Source organism: Ambystoma mexicanum, chromosome 3p (assembly GCF_040938575.1).
Source record: "Ambystoma mexicanum isolate Mex_15411 chromosome 3p, UKY_AmexF1_1, whole genome shotgun sequence".
In the NCBI taxonomy this organism is placed as follows: Eukaryota; Metazoa; Chordata; class Amphibia; order Caudata; family Ambystomatidae; genus Ambystoma; species Ambystoma mexicanum.
The window spans coordinates 134,389,875-134,412,214 of NC_090925.1; the positions used below are offsets into that span (position 1 = coordinate 134,389,875).

At 49.5% G+C, this 22,340-nt stretch overlaps 1 protein-coding gene across 2 annotated transcripts in view; it reads right to left on the reverse strand.

Moving 5' to 3' along the window:
- Window positions 1–18,715, reverse strand: part of LOC138580163 (C-type lectin domain family 2 member B-like) — a 388,930-nt gene extending 370,215 nt beyond the window's left edge. For both annotated transcript variants that reach the window (XM_069650492.1, XM_069650491.1), the window contains exon 1: window positions 18,511–18,715. In XM_069650492.1, coding sequence (XP_069506593.1) covers window positions 18,511–18,700 — 190 coding nt within the window. In that variant the 5' untranslated portion in view covers window positions 18,701–18,715. The remainder of the gene's footprint in view (window positions 1–18,510) is intronic.
- Window positions 18,716–22,340: the final 3,625 nt, after the last annotated feature.

Genomic DNA, 22,340 nt, shown 5'->3' on the forward strand with positions numbered 1-22,340 from the left:
GGGATGAACTAATCTCTGATAAAAATCAAAGGAAAGGGGACAAACATTACCAGCAATATCTTGAGAAAAGGAAATCTCCACATAGTCATCTGGTATGGCACAAAACAATTTCTCGAAATGAAGGACACGTTCAGATTTATATACTGCATTTATGCCAGTAAGATAGCTCAGAGGGTAGAGCGATCTGAGAGTGATCTGCAGGTCGCAGGTTCGAATCCTGGCAAGGCCAACTCATCCTTCCGAGGTCGATAAATGTACCAATTTCTGTTGGGTGATATTGTATGTAAATATGTGCTCTGTAAAGCGCTTTGGATTAAGGCGCTATATAAATAACACATCATTATCATTACTGGGAGATCGTGTGGTTGGATGGAAAAGTGATTTACAAGGTCCCAGAATCCTCCTGCTCAATCAGGGCTCGCAACTCAGGCACCTCTCCCAGCAGATAAAGTATATTTGCTCGATTTAACAGAACGACTCTTGTTATACGGGAGCCGGCTAGCAACCAGGATTTTCAACTGGTGACTATGGTCTTGCATGACACTGGAGGCCGAGTGCCAGAATTAGCAGCAGTCTCCCTAGGACTAGTCTGACTAAAGACAACCCTCTATTCAGTCTGCTCCGGGACCTTACAGCCCCTCAGAATACTGAATGGCTGGCCAGGTAATGATCGTAAACAAGTCACTGCTTGTACCCCACACGGCCACTTGAGGTGCTCCATACCCGAGGCTCCTGAGGTGTAGAAACCTTCCAACTGTGGCAGGGGTGCACCGTGCTCATTGCCACTATCCTCCAATCCCAATGGCTGGCCGAACACAGGTTGCTTATTTAGGGTGAATAGGGGAACGGATGGCATGAGAAGTTGGTCATGTCAAAGAACACTGGCAAAGGACGGGAAAGAGGGCAAAGACTGCCTATACACAGGCCTCACTATAACAGCACCCGTAGTTTACACTTCTGTGCACATCCCTGGACCCTGACCCCACCGGTCCAGAGGTCATTATAGTTGGCCAGTGAGGAATCAGTTTGAGCCTCCTGCAATGCTTTTGTTACGAGAAAAATATTCTCTTGCTCGCAGTGAATGAGGGAATTGGTATCCCCTACACGCCGATTTCTGACGCTACTTCCCTTTATCTTAGAAAGGGTTTTCTTTGAGGGGCATTCCGTTACGCAGAAATAATATTGGGCTGATTTTTAGCTTTCTGTTGGGGTTCGTTTTTAGATTTTTTTTTTCTTACCCTGCATTTGCGTTACATTCAATTTAACAGTTGTACGCGTCGTTTTGCCCTTAGCTGATATTAGGATATGGGGCCTCAGAGCAATTCCGGCAACCAAGATGTCTTCTGAAATGTTTAACACCTGGGCCTGGTTGGTGTTAAGAGACATTTATACCACACACGGCGCCCCCACCCCCTCGACGAATTCCTGATGACGTAAGATCTATCACACTGTTGTCAACCATAATAAGATTGGAGTCAGCGTTGTTCCGGCTGGCTGGGCTGCGGCATTGAGTAGGGGCTGAACACTGCTCCAAAGAAGCAGCACAAAAGGAAGGACCCAGTGATTCGCCACTATGCTGTAATTCAAAGGAGGCGGTTTGCACTGGAGCAGGGTGGCATCAGGAATTATTTCAATTTAGAGTGCACTCCAACATAATTGAATTTAAATATCAAAGAGTCCAGCAATGAAGCATGAACCTGGGACTCCACTTTCAGACAAAGCCACTTAAAGCACATTTTTGACCGGACGCCATAGGTGCAGTAATGCCGTGGTCTACATATTTTAACGATGTGGACAACTGCAGAGGAGAACCGCAGCTGGTGTGAAAGGGCATATGAAGATGTCGAGGAATAGTTATCATGCGTGTTGACTACCATTAAATTAAGAGTGTCCTCCAAGCTTTCCTGGTAGCTTCAGTCCTGATCCACTCTAATTTGGAGCACTCAGCATGCCACCATCAAAAATGATAGAGCCGGGAGATACAATTGGTGAAAAGAGAGCCGGTGCTGCCACAGCATTGCTAATCATACTTTGATGTTTCTGCCCGTTCAGAAACTGGATTAAAGAAAGTGGTTATCGTGCGTTTCTCCCCCCCCCCCCCTTTACTTTTTTTGTTTGCTTTAGGTTTTATTATTTTAGTCCTGCCAGACACACTTATGTCCATGGCAAAAGTTCCTTCTGGGTTAACCTCTGTTGAGCGGACCTCGCACGGCGAACAGGTTAAGGGTAAAACAAGAGCATGTTGCATTAATACGGAGGGTTCAAGACTCATTTCCGCCATCTTTAAACTACTGTTTAGGTCGTACATGCACTGTAACTGATGCGCACACAAAGTACTTAAATGCAGTCACAGGGCAAACACTCAGGGCTGGACTGGGAACCAAAAATGGTCCTGGAAATGTTTTTCAAAGTGGCCCCATATTATCATAGACTGGAAGTTTTGTGAGACATTCTTTATTTAACCCACTCAAAAGAGGACCACTGGGAAGTCTCGAGTTCCCTGTAGGCCAGTCCATCGGACCACCACTGGTAGTAGGCACTGACTCCCAAAGTATAAACGCTGAAAGCTGACGTGGAAGCTCGCATGAGCATACAACTGTCCATGTGATGTGTGTGAAACAGCAACTGAGTGTGCGTGACACTGCGTATCAGTTTACAATTTCCAGTGCGTGCGTGTGTCTGTAGAGCTGCGCATGTGTGCGCACGGAACTGCTAGTGTCTGGACACGAAACAGCAAGTGAGCATATATATGCGTGTGCACAAAACTTCATGTATGTGGAGTGTGCGTAGTGGATAGCAAGTGTCCACGCGGTACTCCCTGGGACTACCAGTCCTCCGATAGTTAATACTGTGGTTGAGGTATAGGGGTTCCCCTGGTGTTCGGTGGTGGGGGGGGGAAGACTTACTCTGGGTGCGATTGATGGGGTGGGGGTAGCGGCAGGATTCGGCCGCGGCTGCAGGGGGCGTTAGACCACAAGGTTGTTTCTGTGGGGAGGTAAGTGATACGGCGCGGTAGGTACTCTGTGGTTTAGGTGCGGGTTGCTACGTAAGGGGGCCATTTGGATATGAGTTGAGTCCGCAGGCCGTCTTTGGGGGCGAGGATTGGGGATAGAGTTGGGCATTGTTGGTTAAGGGAGGCTCTTGGAATGAGTGGTATCCGGGCGGCTACGGGGGACACTCACCACTTGAGATGGGTATTATTGGGGTCACGATTGGGGATGGATGAGGGCACGTGTGTTAAGAGTTGCTCCTGGAAAGTGAGGCAGTGAGGGCGGTGTGTGCAGGCCGGATATTTATATCTGGCCATCATGAGTGCCACTCGCCTCTTGGGGTGGGCTCTGAGGTCACCATGGATGCTGACGGTGGGTGGGGGTGGGCACTCGTATAGGCTCGCTCTTGACAGGGCGGGACTGGCCTACAGGGTACTCTGGAGATTTCCCAGTGGGTCTCTGCACCCTAGGCCTCTTTTGTATTTAAGGGCTTGCTTAAAATGTGTGATATGGGGCCCCTTTGAACATTATTTCCAGGGCCTCTTTTGGTTTCCAGTACACCCATGGCACCTGAGGCCGCGGATGAGATGCAGGGTGGCGCCTGCAGGGGGCGCTGAAGTAAGGGCTGCCCCTGGAGTGGATATTCGGGGCATTGCTGGTAATCCCTGGGGTGGGTGAGGGCAGAACCTGGCAATTAGGAGACATGCATCAATCCAGCCGGCAGTGCGCGTGCGCGGTGTCCCCAACTGGCCCTCCATCATGCTTCACTAACAGGGCTCAGATTGGGGTAAAGGGATGCCCCTAGGTGTGGGCGCACTGGGAGGGGGGATTGCCCCTGTGGTGGTTGTTGGGATTTGCACACTGTGCTCCTCCTCGCACCCCTCAGAGGCACCCTTTCACCCCAGCGCTGTGTCCACAGGTACAGGGATTAGCATATGTGCTGTCAGCGGAACAATGCCCCGGGAGCAGATAAAGGCCCGCTTTCTGTTTCCAGAGAGGGGGCGTTTGAAGCCAGGAAAGGCAGAATGCAGATTATGCAGCAGATAAAGAGCTCCCTGGCTTGGAGAGATACTGATCCCCACTTCACCTTCTCACCCCACTCCTCAAAGCCCCCCCCACATCATCAGCCTACCCTCGCCAAACCAAGGCTTCTTGTCTGTCAAAAGTCTTGCCAATTCCGTCAGTCAAGGGGGTGCGCGGGGGGGGGGGGGAGACAGAAAGAAGGAGCACAACATACAAGAGGAAAAGAAAGAAAGAAAAAAAGAAAAAAGAAAAGGAGAAAGAGAGAAACAGAAAGAGAGAAAGAGAAAGAAAGATAAATTCAGGAAAAATGGAAGCATGGAAAAGGAAGGAAGGAAGGAGGGAAGGGGCCCGTGGACTGGCCGTATGCGCTCTGCCTGCTATTGCCCCAGAACGGTTTCGTGTCCTTGCAAGATGATAGGGAACGCGGCGCCCATTATAGTGGCAGAATTTCCCCCAAGACTAGCAACATTCTTGTCTTTTAAAGTCATTTGCTTTGCTCGCTGATAGTCACACTAGCTACTTTTCCTTTGAATTTGGAAAAAAGGAGTTTCACCTCCTCCACTGGCCCAGAAGCCAGACCCTCTGCGAGGTGCTGCAGCCAGGCTCACTCTGAGAATCCCTGCCCGGGGACACACCGACGTGCCCCTTGCAGCATGAGACAGCTTGATGAGAGGAGAGCTCTTACACACAGCTCTGCAGAACTCTCTGCAGTTCGTGTGCCTGAAGTGGCGCCAGAACCTCTCCGGAGAGCATTATTTATTAATTTTGCAACTTCTCCCTCTCCCAGGGCAGGGCCGTGACCCCAGATTACTCCTTTCCTGTTATCAGTTAACACGCAAAGTAAAGAGGTCATGGGCAGCTGCGCAGGCAGGCCCATAAATTGTATGTATACTTTCCCCAAGGAAAGAGGCCCTGTGTGCTCCAGGCCTACCGGGGAAACTCCCGGTGTCCCGGTGGGCCAGTCCAGGCCTGCAAACACTCTTCAACAAGCTTCCAGACTCACCGCTCGGGTGAAAAGGTAGCTTCAGATAATGGCTAGTGTAGATGGTTGTCGCTGTACCTCTCTGGCCCTGTGAGCCCCCCAGCATAAGGAATACTTGCGACATGGTGTTCTCTGTCCCGGCCCCACGGTCGCACTTGCGAACCGTGGCATGCCCCGTTTAGTACGTACACACGTGGCAGAGTTGCGTCACTCCACCGCGTCTGTGCCCTTAAAGGGGCTAACACCACACTCCTTTTTCCCAACAAACAAATACAATAGGAGGCACACAAAATTTAAACATTTCACTGCAAACTTAACAAGCCCCTTTATTTGCTTCCCTCCCAGGCCCCCCAGTTTATACTCAGCCCGTGGACTGAGCACACCAATTCAGGGGTCCAACACATAGTCACTGAGATGGGCAGGCTTCCCCCTCCATGCTCTCTAGGGATACCTCCCTGCCCGCCTCCCAGATCGGCCCTTCTCACCTGTGTCCCCTCGACCCAGGGGACTCGGCGGATGAACCAGGCCACCGCCCTCGTCCGGTACCTCTTTGCAGTCTCGTTGCAGGGTTGCCTCCGGCCCAGTCTCCCCCACCTTCATAAAGAAACTGGCATTTCGGGTGACAGTTCCATCCAACGCAGTCACCATAGAGCCCTGCACAGCTACCACGTCCATGGGACTAGGCTCATAGGTCAGTGACCATTTGCCTTGTGGGTGCCGGTTCTTCACTAACACCTCATCACCGAGGGATCAGCTGATGGGGCCGTAGTCCTCTTCTAATGATCTCTCCTTCGGTCCTAAATCTCCTTTCTCGCTCCACCTGGGCATCATCGATCACTGAGGGTTCACGTTCCCTCACATCAGCTATTAGCCCCCCTCGGACACAGATTAAACATTGCTTCCACCGGTGCCACTCCAGTCAATGCATGAGGGGTGGCCCTGTACTCCCTCAGAAACTGGTAGCACCCGTTGTAGGCAGTGCCCCTGCCCATGAGCAATCTGGAACACTTTGTTGAGGGTCCTCATGAACCGCTCGGCCTCACCATTGGCACAGGGCAAGACTGGTGTAATCTTTCTGTGGAGTATACCATACTCCATCAACTGAGCAAAACTGTCCTCTTGAAACGGCAGTGCATTGTCGGAGCACAGGGTCTGAGGCAACCCATGAGTGACAAAGATCTTCTTCAGGGCAATGGCCACCTTAATCAAACGACACAGACTCAAACTCGACTTCGGGGTATCGTGACCACTCATCCACCACCACCACTAAGAAGTGAGTGTCTCTGCCGGTGGACCCAAAGTCTGCATGCACAATCTCCCAGGGCCTTGTTCCCTGGGGCATCGTTTCAATGAGGGGCTCTCTCTGTGCCGGAGCAGCCGCCTGACACCACACACAGGCCGACACAAACTCTTCCACCCGTTTCTCAAGGTCAGGAAACCACACTTTCTGGCGTAAACTTGTTTTCGTTTTCCCCGTCCCTTGATGACCCTGGTTCACCAGTTCGATGACTTGCGGGATCTTACACATCGGCTCCATAATTCGGTCTCCCCGGAGTAGGAGTCCTGACTCAAATGTCAGCTCGTCCTTCACCATCCACAACTGTTCCAGCACCAGCCGCACCTCTTGGGTTCTCTGTGCCAGGGTGTCCACCACCGACTTCCACGACCTCTGCTGAAGGGCTGCCTTCAGAATCAAGAAGCACTCATCCTCTGCCGCCGCCTTTTCCAGCTATTGGAGCGGCACAGAGTTCGGGGTTGCCGATTCCACGATTAACTGCACATGCTTGTCGGCCTCCTCACTACTGATGTCTTCACGTTCTTCCACCCGACTCTTGGGTGCCTTGACAGATAATCCGCTGCGTTGTTATTGCCCGGCCGATACACCAGCGAGACCCCGTACCCCAGGAGCACGAGCATCCACCTCTCAATCCAGACCGGGGGCTTTGATTACGAGCCTGCCATGATCGGATGCAGAGGCTAGTAGTCAGTCACCGCTGTCACCGGACGTCCGAGTGCATAGAGTCGAATGTGCCAACACTCCCACAAGACTGCCATGGACTCCTGCTCAATCTGCGAGTAGCGTTATTCTGTCTCAGACAGTGCATTGCTCGCATAGGCGATCGGTCTGACCTCTCCCTGTGCGTCCATTTGGGTAAGGACTGCACCCAGACCAAACGGGCTAGCGTCCACCACCACCACCACCTCCGATGACAATGACGGATCGAAAAACTCCATGGTGTCTTCTGGCGTGAGCGCCTCTTTTACATCCTCAAAAGCAGATTGCTCCAGCGGGCCCCACTGCCACGTCGTATCTTTCCTGGCGAGGCTTCTCAGGGGCTCCGACTTGGAGGCTAGGTTCCATATGAACTGGCCACAATAGGTGACAATTCCCAGGAAGCTTTGGACGATGTCCTTGACCTCCTGGGGGGGGGGGGGGGGTCGGGTGACACGCTCCCTTCCTTGAAAACGAATCTGAAAAACAATCTTTCTCTTCAGGAATTCGCAATTTTCTTTGTGCAAGGTCAGCCCTAACGCCTGCAGCTGCTCCAGAGTCTTTACGAACTGTTCCATGTGTTCAGCCTCGTCTTCGCGAAGACCAGAATATCATTGCTGATATTGAGAACACCTTCCAGATCCGCCAGGGCCCCGCGGATGATGTTCTGGAACACTTCCACCGCTGATGACACACCAAAGCTTAGGCGTTTGTATTGGTACAGATCCCGGTGTGTGGTAAAAGTGCTGATGTATCTAGAGTCTGGGTGTAACACCACCTAATGATAGCCCGCACGTAGGTCAAGTTTCGAAAAGAACCGAGCCCCTTGCAGCTTAGCAAGATGTCGTCAATTGTGGGTTTGAGGTGTCTCTCGCTTGATGGCCTTGTTCGGCAGCCTCATATCAGCACAGATCCTCACTGAGGCAGGCTGCTTCGGGTTCCATGCAATTACTATGGACGACACCCACGGGTAGGTCCATCCACCTTCTCTACGATATATAGCGCCACCAGGTCCCTCATATAGAATGGGACTCTGCGGTGCTTGAGCGTAATTGGCTGTACGGACTCATCAATATGCAGCCTCACAGGTTCGCCTGCCATGCGGCCTTCCCCTCAGACAGCTGGCTGTATTTTGTGAGAAGCCCCTGTACGTCCTCCATGTACACCGCATATGCGAAGCTTACGATGCCCAATGCTTCCGCCGCTGCACAGCTCAGGAGAGTATTGCTGCTAACACTCATCACGTAGAACCGAGCTTTGATGGATGTTCCGCCATGTTCGACTTTCACCACAAATGCTCCGGCCAATGGAATGGGCTGCTCACCACCAACCGTGACTATCCGCGTCCTCAGCTTCTGCAACGTGGGCGGCACCAACATGTCATCGTAATGTACCCTTGCCATCACGTTCACTGATGCCCCTGTGTCCACCAGCACCGGTACCGTCGACTCATTGACCTGTACAAGACACCGTGGCTGCCTTCTGGTGGTGGCACGCAGCGCACCGACGCTGGATATGAAGAAGACATTTTCCTCCTCGTCGTCTTCCTCCTCTTCCTCAGTCAGGCCATCTTCCCCTTGATCTACCTGAGAGACGTCGGGTGGGCGCGGTTGTCTAAACCCTGCTCTTACTGGCACTCGTACCACCACTGGTGCCGCTGCCCTGCACATCCGGACATAGTGATAGAGCATCCCACGTGTCCAGACACCTTCATCTGCACTGGGCATTCTGCTGGGTGCAGGAGATCATAGTCGCACTTGATACACGACTCCAGAGATCTGCCTCCTCCGTCACGCTGGCCACCACTCGGATGTCGGGCACCTCTCCCTCCTGGACCTGGGTCCATGGCACACACCTCCTCCAACTTTCCTGGCTGAAAAGCTGCATCCATCTTAGACGCCCTTACTTCGGACACCTCATGGGAGCGGCCCAACTCCAATGTGCGGGCCAGAGTGAGGGCCGGTTCCCACAGCATCCTCCTTCTCAACTTGCCAGATGAATAGCCCTGAATGAGCTGGTTTCTGATCATGGTCTGTGTGTTTTCCACAGGCACACAACATCAAAGCCCCGGCACAAACAGCCATAGAACATGTCCAGAGACTCTTTCTGTTTGGCGCTACACATGACGAAACACTCACAGTGTGCGTTGGCCAATGGCATGAAGTGCTCGCAAAACGCGTTCTTGGCTGCTGGGTATGATGCATCCGCTGGCTGCAATGATTGAAAGATTTTGTGCGCTGCTGGTCCTGACGAGTACAGAAGCGTGGCCACTTTGCTATCCTCATCTGTCTCACCCGTGGCCCGGAAGTACATGTCCAGACGGTCTATCCAGAGCCTCCACCTTGGTCCAAGGCTCGACGGGGGCCCAAAAACATAAAATTCAGGCATCGGCGTAAGCGGCCCTTGTTGTCTTGGCACACACCCGCGAGGGCTGCTGGCCCTGCCAGCGCCTGGGCTCCTGCACCATCTTCCTGATCACCCATAGTGGTGAGCGCACAAGCACCCCACATGCAAACTGGGGCCACAACTTACTATGACCCTCAACCAGGCAGAATGCACCGAAAAATTGAGCGTGCCAGTAGTAGCCAACACTCCACCCTCGGGCTTGCTGTAGTGATTGCCCCTACACTAGTGTCCAACCAACCAGGGATGTCCTCCTCAGTGAACGGGCCAAAGTCCCCAGAAATTGAACTGGATGGGACAAAGGGAAAAAAAAATAATAATAAAATTCCCCTGGGCCTCACCCCTCTCCTCACCACAATACTGAAGAGAAAATGTCCAAAACACCCCACATCCGGTTTCCCAGCAACAGAATGTCACACCCTGCATGAGGGGAGTCCAGGAATTCATGTGAAAGGTGCTCAAGCACTCCCAACGGGAGCCGCAACCATCTCCACCAGGTGCAGACAAAATGGCGGCCTTCCGCTTTGAACTCGCCGACTCTGCGGCATTGGAAATCAGGAGAAAAATGCCCCCAAGAAATCTCATGCCTCAGTCCTGAGGGTTAGTGCTTCGGATCGACCACGCAACCTTGTTGCCACTGTAGATGGTTGCTGGTGTGCCCCTCTGGTCCTGTGAGCCTCCCGCGGTATAAGGAACACTCGCGACACAGTGTTCTCTGTCCGGGCTCTACAGTCGCACTAGCGATCCGTGGCACGCCCAGTTTATTGCATGCACACATGATGGAGTTGCGTCACTCCGCCGCGTGTGCGCCCTTAAAAGGGGCAGGCACCACAGCTAGATGGAACAAGCCGTCAATGATTATCATTCAGAAGATGCTGCGCCCACGCTGCTCACACCACACCGGAGTGGGTTTATAAGTCCATCCTCCTCCAGCAGGGTGACTAAGGACACAGAAGAAAGAACCCAAACCAATTGAAAAATCCAGGAAAAACGCCAGCACCTCCTGCCAAGCCAAACACTATAACAAACTGCAAGCACATTTCACTTGCATCAATCCCTGTGTTTGCATATCCTTGACTGAGCAACCCAGAGAATAGATAATTTGGAAAATAGCTCAGTTGGTTGATGCACCTGCTGCAGATATCTGTGTGCGGGCAGCAGGTCACATATTTTGCAAACCTCAGACTGGTGAAATGAGCACGATTGAGTTGGCTCATGTCCTCTTGTTTTCGGGGGAGAAATGGCAAATAGAATTAGTAGAGGACTTAAGCCCCATGGGAGCTTCTATGAGGCCCTTATCAGTCACAAATAGGAGCAGCGGGAATGCCTCAATAGCCTGAGAAATGGAAGGGGGGCAGGGTGTGAACATTTTGCAATGTGCACGGGATAAAAGCCTCATGTACAGACAAGCTCCTGCCATGCCAAAAACCATGTGCCCAAATACTGCAGGCATACAGTGCAGTACAATACAGTAGGAGGCACTTATTGTGTAGTGCACCCTTATATCACGTGGTGTAGGTGATCCCAATTTTGGGTGGCACAGACAGCAAGTCATTTACTTAAAGTGGTTTTCTAAGGGTGGGATTGATTAGTCAATTGTGGAAGTCAGGCTCTCTGACTAGGTTTTGGTTAGCAAATTTGCATTTTCCAAGGCCTTTGGACTACAATTGCTGCTGTGCAACTTTTCAACCCCATCTCAACCAAACTACTTATTCTCATCAGGCTCGACATTCCTCGGAGCAGAGACGAAGGTGGGCTGGAAGGGGGCATAATGCTCTGCACGTTGCTCTAGAAGGAGGAGCTAGCGAAGCTCAGAAGTAACACCAAGAGTTCTCCTTCCCTTCAGGACACTCCCATTCATTCCTCTCACCTGTGCAGGCATGCGGGGTGTCTGCTCTCCATGACCCCGATAGGGAGACACTTTCCTCGGCAGCAAGGGTGCCAGGGTTAACGGGGGCGTTGCAGAGTTGTCAGGTGACGGTCGGAAGGAACAAAATAAGCTGAAATCCCATCCAAAACAAGCTGACTCGCATGCAAATAAGCAGAAAAAACAAGCACACACCTACAACACTGGACAGTTCGCAAAAGCCTATTGTAGAGGTGGGCGAGGCTGGCGGGGCACAACCCGCCTTTCGGGCCGGTACCCGGCAACAAACAAAAAAATTCCTATTTCTTTCCATTTTGAATACACCGTGCTGGCAAAATGGAAAGAAATGCCCATATATGAAAAAATTAAACACGCCCTGATGGTGGCTCGCCAGGGCTGTGTTTAATTGTTTTCACTCATTGCATTCTATACACAGGCACACACCCACCCACCCAGAACATTCAAAATCTCACATCACTTCTCATTCACCCACCAGTCACTCACACTTTCTCTTACATCCACCCATTGCATTCCCTACACAGGCACACACCCACCCAGAACATTCAAAAACACACATCACATCACTCCCCTTTCACCCACCAGTCTCCCACATCTTCTCCTACATCCACCCATTGCATTCCCTACACAGACACACACCCACCCACCCACCCTGAACATTCAAAAACACACATCACTTATCATTCCCCCACCATTCACATACATACATCTGACACACTTCACACATGCAAACACACATATGATATGGCATTTATAATGCGCCTATACACAAGTGTTTCGAGGCGCGACGAGGCAAGGGAGGGGGAACAGAGGGAAGACAGACAACGATCTTACTAGGCCAGGTGACATTGAGATTGCGCAAGTGCAGGGGAAGTGGAAAACTGCAGGGGTAAGGGGGAGGGGGCCGTGCAGTACATGGGATCGACAGTAAAAATAAATAAAACAATAAGTAAAAGGGCAGCCAGCTGGTGTCAAGTGCTGGTAGGGGACTGTAGGGATACAGAAAACAGTCCCCAAGTGCAGGGGATGCCAGGGAGGCAGTGCAGGTGTGCAACTGGTGGGGGAGGGGACCTGGGCCCGAGATCAGAGGGTAGCCAGGTTACCAGTGCAGCTTCAGTTACAGCCAGGAGCTCAGCAGGGGAGAGGGGGAGAGAAAGCAGAAGCAAAGAGGAAGGTCCTGAGGTGCTTCCGGAACCGGAGATGGTTCTCCCCAAGTTTCAGGGAGGCAGGGAGGCTGTTCCAGAGGGAGGCCCCAGCTGAAGAAAGACCTACCACCAACTTGTTGCTTGGAGAAGCGACTGACACTGAGGGAGTTGGAGGCGAATGAGCGAAGAGCTCGAGAAGGAAGATATTTAGGAAGAGAGTTGAAGGTGTTGAGGCCCCAGGCCCCAGAAGGCCTTGTGGACAATGCAGAGTTTTTTTTTAACATAATACTTGCTGCCACTGGGAGCCAGTGCAGAGATTTCAGTCCTGGAGAGATACGATTCCTAGGCTTGAGGCCAAGGACAAGTCTTGCAGTCCTGTTCTGGATGAGTTGCAGAGGGCGGAGAGTAGAAGCAGGCAGATTTAGAAAGAGGCTGTTGCAATAGTCCAGCCTAGAGAGAACCACAGCTCTGGAGACAGTGAGCTTCTGGGGGAAGGAAAGGAAAGGTAGAATACCTCTGAGGAGGTGCAGCTGGTAGTGCGACTTCTTAGAGACGTCAGAGATGTAAGGAGAGAAGGAGAGTGTGGTGTCGAAGATGACCCCAAGGTTTTTAGCCTCACAAGTGGGAGCAGGAAGAGTGCCAAGAGAGGCCGGCCAGAGAGTGACAGGAAAAGAGAGAGCAGGTGTGCCAAGGAGGAGAAACTCGGTCTTACTGGCATTAGGCAGAGATCATTGGTGGCACACCACACCTTGATAGCAGACAAGACAGATGAAATGAGGGAAGGAGAAGTAGTGGTGGAAGGGAGCCTGAACATTACAAAAAAGCCTTCTTACCTTTTTCTTGCAGCTTGGGTCCATCCTTCCAGGCCCCCTTGGCACCTCTGTGCTGCTCACAAACAGAAACCAGGAAGCTGCGAGAGCTTCCTGGTTCCTGTATGTGAGCTGCAAGGAAGCCAAGGGAGAATGGGTTTGAGCTGAACGTGGCATGTGCCACATGTCATGGTCAGCTCCAACCGATACTGAGTGCCTCCCCGGCCCAGCCTTCACCCTGATGGGTGAGGACTGGGCCGGGGACCCACCAGACCAGGTGTGGCAGCCCCCCGTGCCGCGGGAGGGCCCGTTACACCAGGAGCACCCGTTTGTTTGGGCAAAAATGTGGGGTCACAAGGGAGTCTCAGGGGTGGCAACTGTGTCCCCCAGGGGTCGCAGTTGCAACTCCTGGCGACCCCTAAATCACATCCCTGAAGTGATGGCCTATTTACGAGACCATTGTATTGGACAAGCCGTTCCGTTGTTAAGAACGGCAAAAGGGACATTTTCTATTTTTAAAGCACACGCAAAGCACCAGTAAGCTGCCTAATATCTGTGCCTTCCTCGAGGACAATTAAACATTTACAAAAACATGTTTAACCATATACCTTTTTGTTCATATTTACCATGCCAAAAACATTTTAGGTAGAATGTAACATTTTCCTCACATCATATATGAAGCATGCCTTTGTCAAACATTGAAACACAAACAGGTAACCTTTTCCCACTTTAATCTTGAAAGTAAATTTTGAAAATCCACAGGCCATTTTTTACCCATTGTTGAATTACATTCTGGTATTTCTAGTCTTTCTTTCAAGGTGGGGGGGAGGGGAATAATGCCACAAAGATAACATTCTGCCTAGCATTTTTCTATGAGGATTTATATATTTGTGTGAGTACTTTACTCTGGTGCGTGTACTTTTCATGGTATTGTTGGAAGCCAAACATGGGGGTAAGAAGGGTAAGGGACTTATGACTATGTGCCCAGGATCTGGCAAGAGAATTTTGCAAACCTGTAGAATGGAGGGGTTATTTTCTCGGTTATGGCCCTATGCTGATGTTCAGGACACAGTTGGAGGATATATGTGGGTGGACAGCGTCTGCCCACTTTCACGGGGCGGATGCAGCCCTGTTAGGTATTTCTCAGGGCCTTGTTAACAAATATATTTGCTCGCTAAAGTGTTAGGTGACCAGGATTTCACCCCAGGTTGTTTCCAGTGCAATCACATACCCACAAGACAACATAAATGATTCATTAAAGCACATGTCTTCGGTTTGGATTTTGTTTTCCTTGGAATATGCCATTATAAATTGTTGGGTTTAAAAGGTGGGCACATTTTCTACTTTGCTAGCATAGCTATTGCAAATTCTGATCTCTCATGTTATTTTTCCAGTGTTGATTACTTTTTTTGAAAGGCAAATGCTTATTTGCCTTGTGCACTTTCTTCTAAATTTGTACTTTTCACTTTAGGATATGTTCACTTACTGTCTATATATTATCGGGTGGCAGCTTTTGATTTTTGCTGTGGGGCAGAGATTCCCACACTAAGTGACGCCAGAGAGCTGCACCCATCCCAGGTCAAAAGAGCACATTTTACAGCAGAAATAGAAAAAGTGACATGATTTACAGGAATGTCTAAACATATAGCATCCAAGCAACAGTCACCTAACCTGCTGAGTTGTCTTTGCAGCATTCTGCTATAGTATCCCATGCTACTCCCGCACCAGCAAAGCAGATTTGGACTGCCCACCCCCTCCAAACAAAGGTCAGGTGGTCCATTAATTAGGCTCCTTTCCAATTTTGAAGGGAGCAGCACTGGCTAGTTATGCAAGATGCAAGCTAACACGTCGCCAAGCCTGAACCCAGCAGGAGAGGAGAAAGAAACCCTGCCACAGGCAGTGATTTAGATGAGAATGGCAAGGAGAACGGATTCAACTATGCCCTCTGCCACCATGTTCTCAGCGCCTATGCATATTATTGAGCCCCACCATGTACCCTTACCCTTTTTTTTTTTTTTTAGGACTTGAGTAGTGTTGATACGGTTAACATTTGAAGACCTGAAAAATGCTTACTTCCCTGCCTCAAGACCTCCCAGGTAAATAAGCTCCATCTCACGTTAAGGCAATCCTGCAGTAGACACAACTTGCCCTGTCTTCCCCAGGCCCAATCCCTGCACTGACATAACACCCCGGGAACTTGCTTGGAGTTTATTTCTTTTGACAGCCAAAATAATCCCCATCTCTAGCTTCTGAAATAAAAGCATATTGCTAGTTTGGACAATATAGCCAAATATATCCACAACAAATATAAAAACAATTGGGAAATTCCTGCAAAAGTAGCAGTTAACTTCAGTTAGCAAAATTCAATTGCCATATTTTTTTTTAAGGCCTTCCACGGTCCGGTGGTGTTTTCAAACACATGTTTTAACTAAAGACCTACAATATTTCTAACAATTATATCTGGGAAGAGATGTGCGCAAGTTCCTGAATTGCAGACTGGTCTCAAATCCCGGCTTCTCCACTTAACCAAAGTGTGCCCTCCTGGCCAAATCATTTTATCTCACTATCCCTCATCTGCCATCATTAAAAGTCCATTTAAGGTATTCAGCTCAAAACGACCTGCAACTTCTAAAAAGTCTCACGCCTGATATTTCCACATAGGTACATATTAATAGTGATAAGTCACTTCCTCTGCTTCCACTCTAGCACTTCACCCATCATGGTCACATCCCGAGCACAGCTGGCCATACAACCTACCTGCATTCAAAATGTCCAATGTTGGATGTCCTTAATCTATGTATGTCCACTTATGTATTGTCCCCTGTGACTGTTACTCCCCTCCACAACCTGGTCAGAATGTCCCTCAAACTCAGCCTATTGTTATAAGCTCACTGCTTCCCATCAAATCTGATTTCTTATCTGTTGTACATTCCTTTGGGATCAAAAGTGCATTGCTCCTCCTGTAAATTAATGAATGAATAAAATCATATACAGGACCCCACAGTTTATTTCTCCCCTGCCTTACTCATGGCAATGGGTTTTAAATGTTACTTCACATGAAACCGTTGTCTATTGAAGACTCAATCTATAATATGTTCTGTAATATCACTGATGTCACAATTTATGCAAATAAAGGTTGGCTCCACACACCTTTGCGGCCTACGGGCCCATACATCCTAAGGCCGGCGCTGTCCCAGAAGGCGTGATAATATCGATCTCACGTAATAGTGGGCACAGTGGAGGGCTCCCTTTGCTGGCTGCCCACTGCCGTTATAGGGCAGTTGTCCAGCTTTATTCAGCAGGTTCTGTCCGGAGAACAAGGCCCAGTGTCCCACTGTGGCTGCCAATGGCGATAGTCAACAATTCATTATACACCAGTATTCCCAAAAAGAAAGTCCTAAATTGCAATTCCCCGTCTCCATTTACTTGAACCAACGCAAATTACATCCTGTTCCTAGTGCTGTGAAATAGGCCTGACAGGTGCAGGTAGCGTGACAGTAAATGCCATGCCAACCCTGGAGCATAACCCTTACATCGGGAAGACCCTTAAATAAATAGATTGCACACGGTCAGGTGGGTTCCCACAGGGCCGGGGCCCCACTTGCCTGGGAATGACCTCTGGCTGCTGTACAGTAACATTCCCCGCTTTGCTCGTGCAGAAAAGTGTCTCAGACGCCATGGGAAACGCGCAGGCAGCCTGCGCGTGCAAGGGGAAACGGCAGGCAGCTGCATGCATGAGGAAACGCGCAGGCCGCCTGCGTGCATGAGGGAACACATTACATTTCCTACATAATTAGAGTGGCTTTGCTCCTTAGTGCAGAGCTCTCTCGTTATGCCGTTAGTGTTGGGGTTTGGCTGAAAGTCACCCCCTGCCCCACAGCATTTGATGTCTACATTGCTTGTCTCCCTGCCTGAAATGGACCGATTATTTTGGGGACTAAAAGCAGAGTACATTTACCTTCCTTGATCGTCGCTGTCCTATATTGTAAGAAATTTCTTACGAGGACATCTGTCGGCTGCCAGTGGTAATGCACTTCCCAATGAAAACCTACAGATGTTCTCAATGTGCTTCATTGGCGGTGTAGTACCTCCCACAACCGACAGATGTCCTCACAAGGTGACGCTTCGCTTCAGCGACACTATGGGTCACGCAGCACATCTACTGCAGCTCTGAGGATTAACAGCCCAGTCCCCACTTTGGTACGGTTCTCGCCCGAAAGAGGCGTCCGTCTTGCACACATGTTAATGATAGGGTGAGAATTGTGAAAAGCAAAAAGAGCAAAGAGCCCAACTGCCATTACTTGGTCAAATTTCAAATAAGGCGATAATTCTTACTCCCAAAATGCTCTATTATGCAAATGAGCGGTCCCGCATCTGCTCGCCTCCATTTGCAATCACTGTGGGCGAGTTACGGGGCAGTGGAAGTTCCTTTTTTTAATTTTTTTTTAAATTTTGCATTTTTAAAGCGCTCACACAGCCCGGGGGCATCGAGGCGCTGTTATAGGGATTGTTTTTTTTTTAGTTGCATAATTGTTTTTTTTTCTTAGTTGCGTATTTATAACGCCCTTAAACACCTTTAGGTTTCTAAGCCCGGAACACGGGGATCGAACCTGTGTTGCTTCTTGTCGTCTTGCTTCCAAGGCAGGCACGTTGCCCTGAGCTAGGGTGACCAGACGTCCCGGTTTTCCCGGGACAGTCCGGGGAAATCGCCCTCCGTCCCGGGGTCCCGATAGTTTTTTTATTTTGCAAACCCCGTCCGGGGTTTGCAATGGTGGGTGACCACGGTCACTGTTTGTGCCGGGACCCGATAAGGAAATCCCGAAATCGGGTCCCGGCGCAACTCTAACTGCGAGAATGGGGGCGTGAAAAGCATTTCACGGCCCCATTTCCTCCCCCTGCCACTTTCCTCCAATGAGAGGGGTGTGCATGTGATCACACCCCCTCCGAACCCCCGCAACAGGCCATAAACATAGAAGTAGGACTGTATTTGTTTTATTTATTTATGTTAGTCCTACTTCTATGTCTATGGCCTGTCCGGGTTTTTTGTGTGAAAAATCTGGTCACCCTACCCTGAGCTATCCTCCCGGAACAGACTTCCGTCACTAAGAGAAGACATCTCAAAAAGTAAAACCCCCACATCAAGCAGACGACTTATTGCCATCAAGCTCTGCATTCCCAGGGCTGGGAGGGGGTATAATGCGCGGCACGCTGGTCTGGGAGGAGGAGTGTCACTTAAAAGTTCCCGTCACTTCCGGCACCCTCTCATTCATTCCCCCTCACCTGTGCGGACACGCGCGGTGTCTGCTCTCCTGGACCCCGATAGGGAGACCCTTTCATCGGCAGCGGGCTGCATTCTCTCCGGGTCGGTCTGTTCAAGGGATGCCAACTGGGGTTTACAGGTGCGCTGCAGGTTGCTTCGGGCGTAAGAAAAGAATAAGACGTACTGAGCATGCGCGGTGTCTCTGCGCATGCTCGTTTGGTGTGAATAGTGCTGATTTTGTGCCCCGGGAAGAACTTGCTTCTTTCACAACCGTGATTCTTGATGCTTCGGCGAGCGCTCCCCGCGCCCCAGCCCACCCCTTCACAAGCGCATGTGATGGTCGTACTGGGTACCGAACCCCGGCAGATGAACGGGAGACCGCTGTAGTTTCCTGTGCATGCGTGGCTCAACGTCTAAATCACCCGTCTTTAACTTGGGACAGTGGTCCAGCCTCCAAAACCGAAATTAGCAACAGCTCGCCAAATACACGGGCCTTAACGCTCTGGTAACACATAGGCAGATGCACATCTAAATTTGAACTAACCGTCCTTTTCATCATGTAAGGGCCAGGCAGAGAGACAGCAGGAGAAGGGGTAGGAGCCGAATGTGACATGTGGCACATGCCACAGCATGCCACCAATCTCTGGACTGGCTGATGGAAAATGTACAGTTTAAGGGATTTCAAACACATTCAACAAGTGAAAAATACCCTCTTAATCATTGTAGGATTGTTTTATATTAAAACACTTTCAGCAAATGCATAGTTTAAGCACTTATCATGTCCCAGCATGTCACAAATCTGGGGACTAGCTGATGGCAAATGTACTGTTTAAATGACTTCAAAGACATTAAACAAGTGAATATAAAGCCTCACAACCATTGTGAGATGTTATAAATCAAATTAAAAAAAAGAAATTGATTGTATTCCAATAGCTCCCTTAAGCATACAACTTCATGGACTGTAGTCAGTGACTCTGCCATTGCACCAATGCTTTAAATGAGAAATTTCTGGTGCTAGTTCTTAAGACCTAATCAGACAGCAGGGCCTGAAAGTCCCTTTTCTGTGTCACTTCTAACGTGACATGCCACCTAGATATTTCTTTATATCTGCTTCAAATCCGTTTTTTCATTGCTTCAAAATTACTTCAGGCATCTCACCTCTTGGGCTCTTGTCTTATATTTCATAACCTACAGCAATTGAATGGTTTTAAGAACTTGGAACTTCAGCATGCCACAGCATGTCACCGCTCTCGGGACTAGCTGATGGCAAATGTACTGTTTAAATGACTTCAAAGACATTAAACAAGTGAATATAAAGCCTCACAACCATTGTGAGATGTTATAAATCAAATAAAAACCCCAAAAAAAGAATTAAATTCCAATAGCTTCCTTGAGCTCACAACCCCATGGACTGCAGTCAGAGACTGTACCATTGCACCAATGCTTTACACAGGAAAATATCTGGTGCTAGTTCTTATGACCTAATCAGACAGCAGGGCCTGCATGTCCCTTTTCAGTGTCAATTCTAACGTGGCATGCCACCTATATATTTCTTTATATCTGCTTCAAATCCGTTTTTTCATTGCTTCAAAATTACTTCAGGCATCTCACCTCTTAGGCTCTTGTCTTATATTTCATAACGTACAGCAATTGAATGGTTTTAAGCACTTGCAACTCCAGCATGCCACAGCATGTCACCGCTCTCGGGAGTAGCTGATGGCAAATTTACTGTTTAAATGACTTCAAAGACATTACACAAGTGAATATAAAGCCTGACAACCATTGTGATATGTTTTAAATCAAATAAAAAAAAAAGAAAATTAATTAAATTCCAATAGCTCCCTTGAATTCACATTCTCAAGGACTGTAGTCAGAAGCTCTACCACTGCACAAATGCTCTAGACGGGAAATACCCGTTACTTGTTCTTATGACTTAATCAGACAACAGGGCCCGTAAGTCCCTTTTCTGTGTCAATTCTAAAGTGGCATGCCACCTATATATTTCTTTATATCTGCTTGAAATCCGTTTTTTCATTGCTTCAAAATTACTTCAGGCATCTCACCTCTTAGGCTCTTGTCTTATATTTCATAACCTACAGCAATTGAATGGTTGAAATCTCTTGGAACTCCAGCATGCCACAGCATGTCACCGCTCTCGGGACTAGATGATGGCAAATGTACTGTTTAAATGACCTCAAAGACATTACACAAGTGAATATAAAGCCTCCCAACCATTGTGAGATGTTATAAATCAAATTTAGTAATAAAATGCCTGTGCGTCACCTTGTGGCTGCTAGCTGTCTGTCTCCTGTGCATTACACAATATGGCCTGGGTAGAAGTAGAATCTTCTAACAGCAAGTAAAGCAGAGAAGGGCCTTCAAACATTCTGCATGACCCGTCTCTGGGACAGCTGATGGAGAAAGCAGCATGGGCAGGTCTAGGGTCGTTATCCCATAAGATGGATTTTCCCCTGGGCTGGGTCGCCTTTTCGCAAGGGTTGACAACTGTGGCCCAGAGCCTGCAAGAGACAATGTCAGGAGGAACAGAAGGCCAGTGGCAAACCACTGTCCGAACCATGCAACGGACACACAAAATAGTGGCATGCTAAGGGAAAGGCGTAATGGAAGGGACAAGGTGACATACCCATAGCTCTCAACTCACACACTTTTGGCGGGTGTCACCCGCCTTGTAAAGGGCTGACTCACCCGCCAAGCCTCCTGCACGCCCATTCATTCCAATGGGCATCTCACCCACCAAAAACAAAATCGGGTGATTTCACCCGCCTTTGCAAAACAAATGGTTGAGAGCTATGCATACCCCTTAGCCCACAAGACCACCAAGAGGGCACTGAATGGGATTCCAGCAGCACAGAGTTCTCACCTTTCTGTGAGCTTGGCCACTCCTCATGAAGATGAACCATGCATAAGGCACAATAAGAGCGTTTAGAAATGCAGAGATAGTTCCCTGGTCGACCCCTTTCATCCAGACCTGCTACTCCACCCGAGATCCTTGGAGAGGAAGCCCCCACTTAAGGCCAAAAGGTACTTGAGCAAATGACTGCGCACGCCTCTAAATAAGGAGGTGAGAGTCTAATTGAAGTCACAATATCCCGGACCTTCACTGCCGGATAAAGTAGCGGACACTCTGGAGGTGGACTTATTCATGGTGAAGCACACCAAGGACCTGAAAAGGGCATTGACCGCTCATGGATAGCATGCCAAGAAATGCTCCCCGATTCCATAGGTCCATTGGCCAAGATCATTAAAATGGTGGAAGAGACCAAAGAGGTCCTGCCTATGGATGTGCATATTCTGGCTAATTGGGCACAAAGAGCAGTTTGGTTAATAAGTAATACCAACTGTACGATAGCTGCGGAGTGCAGACGATCGTTTTTAGTAAAGATCGACCTGAAACTCAGGAAGTTGGCATCCTCTGAGGCCGCTGCAGCAGCTAAAGGGCTTTTGTTTGGAGAAGCTTTTGTCAAAGACATGTCCAGATTTGTTAGCACCTTTGCTGCTCTAGACAAAGGTCAGACATCGTTAAAAAGAGTGTTTGTGCCCCGTCTATCCGCCAGGACGGCAGAAGCAGAGGCGTCTCCGCCAGCCACCGAGGAGGCCAGAGGCCCTATAGAGGAAACAACTGGTGACAGCAGGAAGACAGAAGGCTGAATCCTTCCTTCCCCTCCCCTGGAAGAGGCAGGCGTCAGGACTGGCACTGCAGCAGCAGGTGAGAGTACAGTCGTATGCACACAGCGCAGCAGCAAGCAAAGCATTCCCGCGATAGGTGGTAGGCTAGCGATGCACCTAAGCGCTTGGGAGGAGCTTATCGTGGACTCTTGGGTCGCAGAGA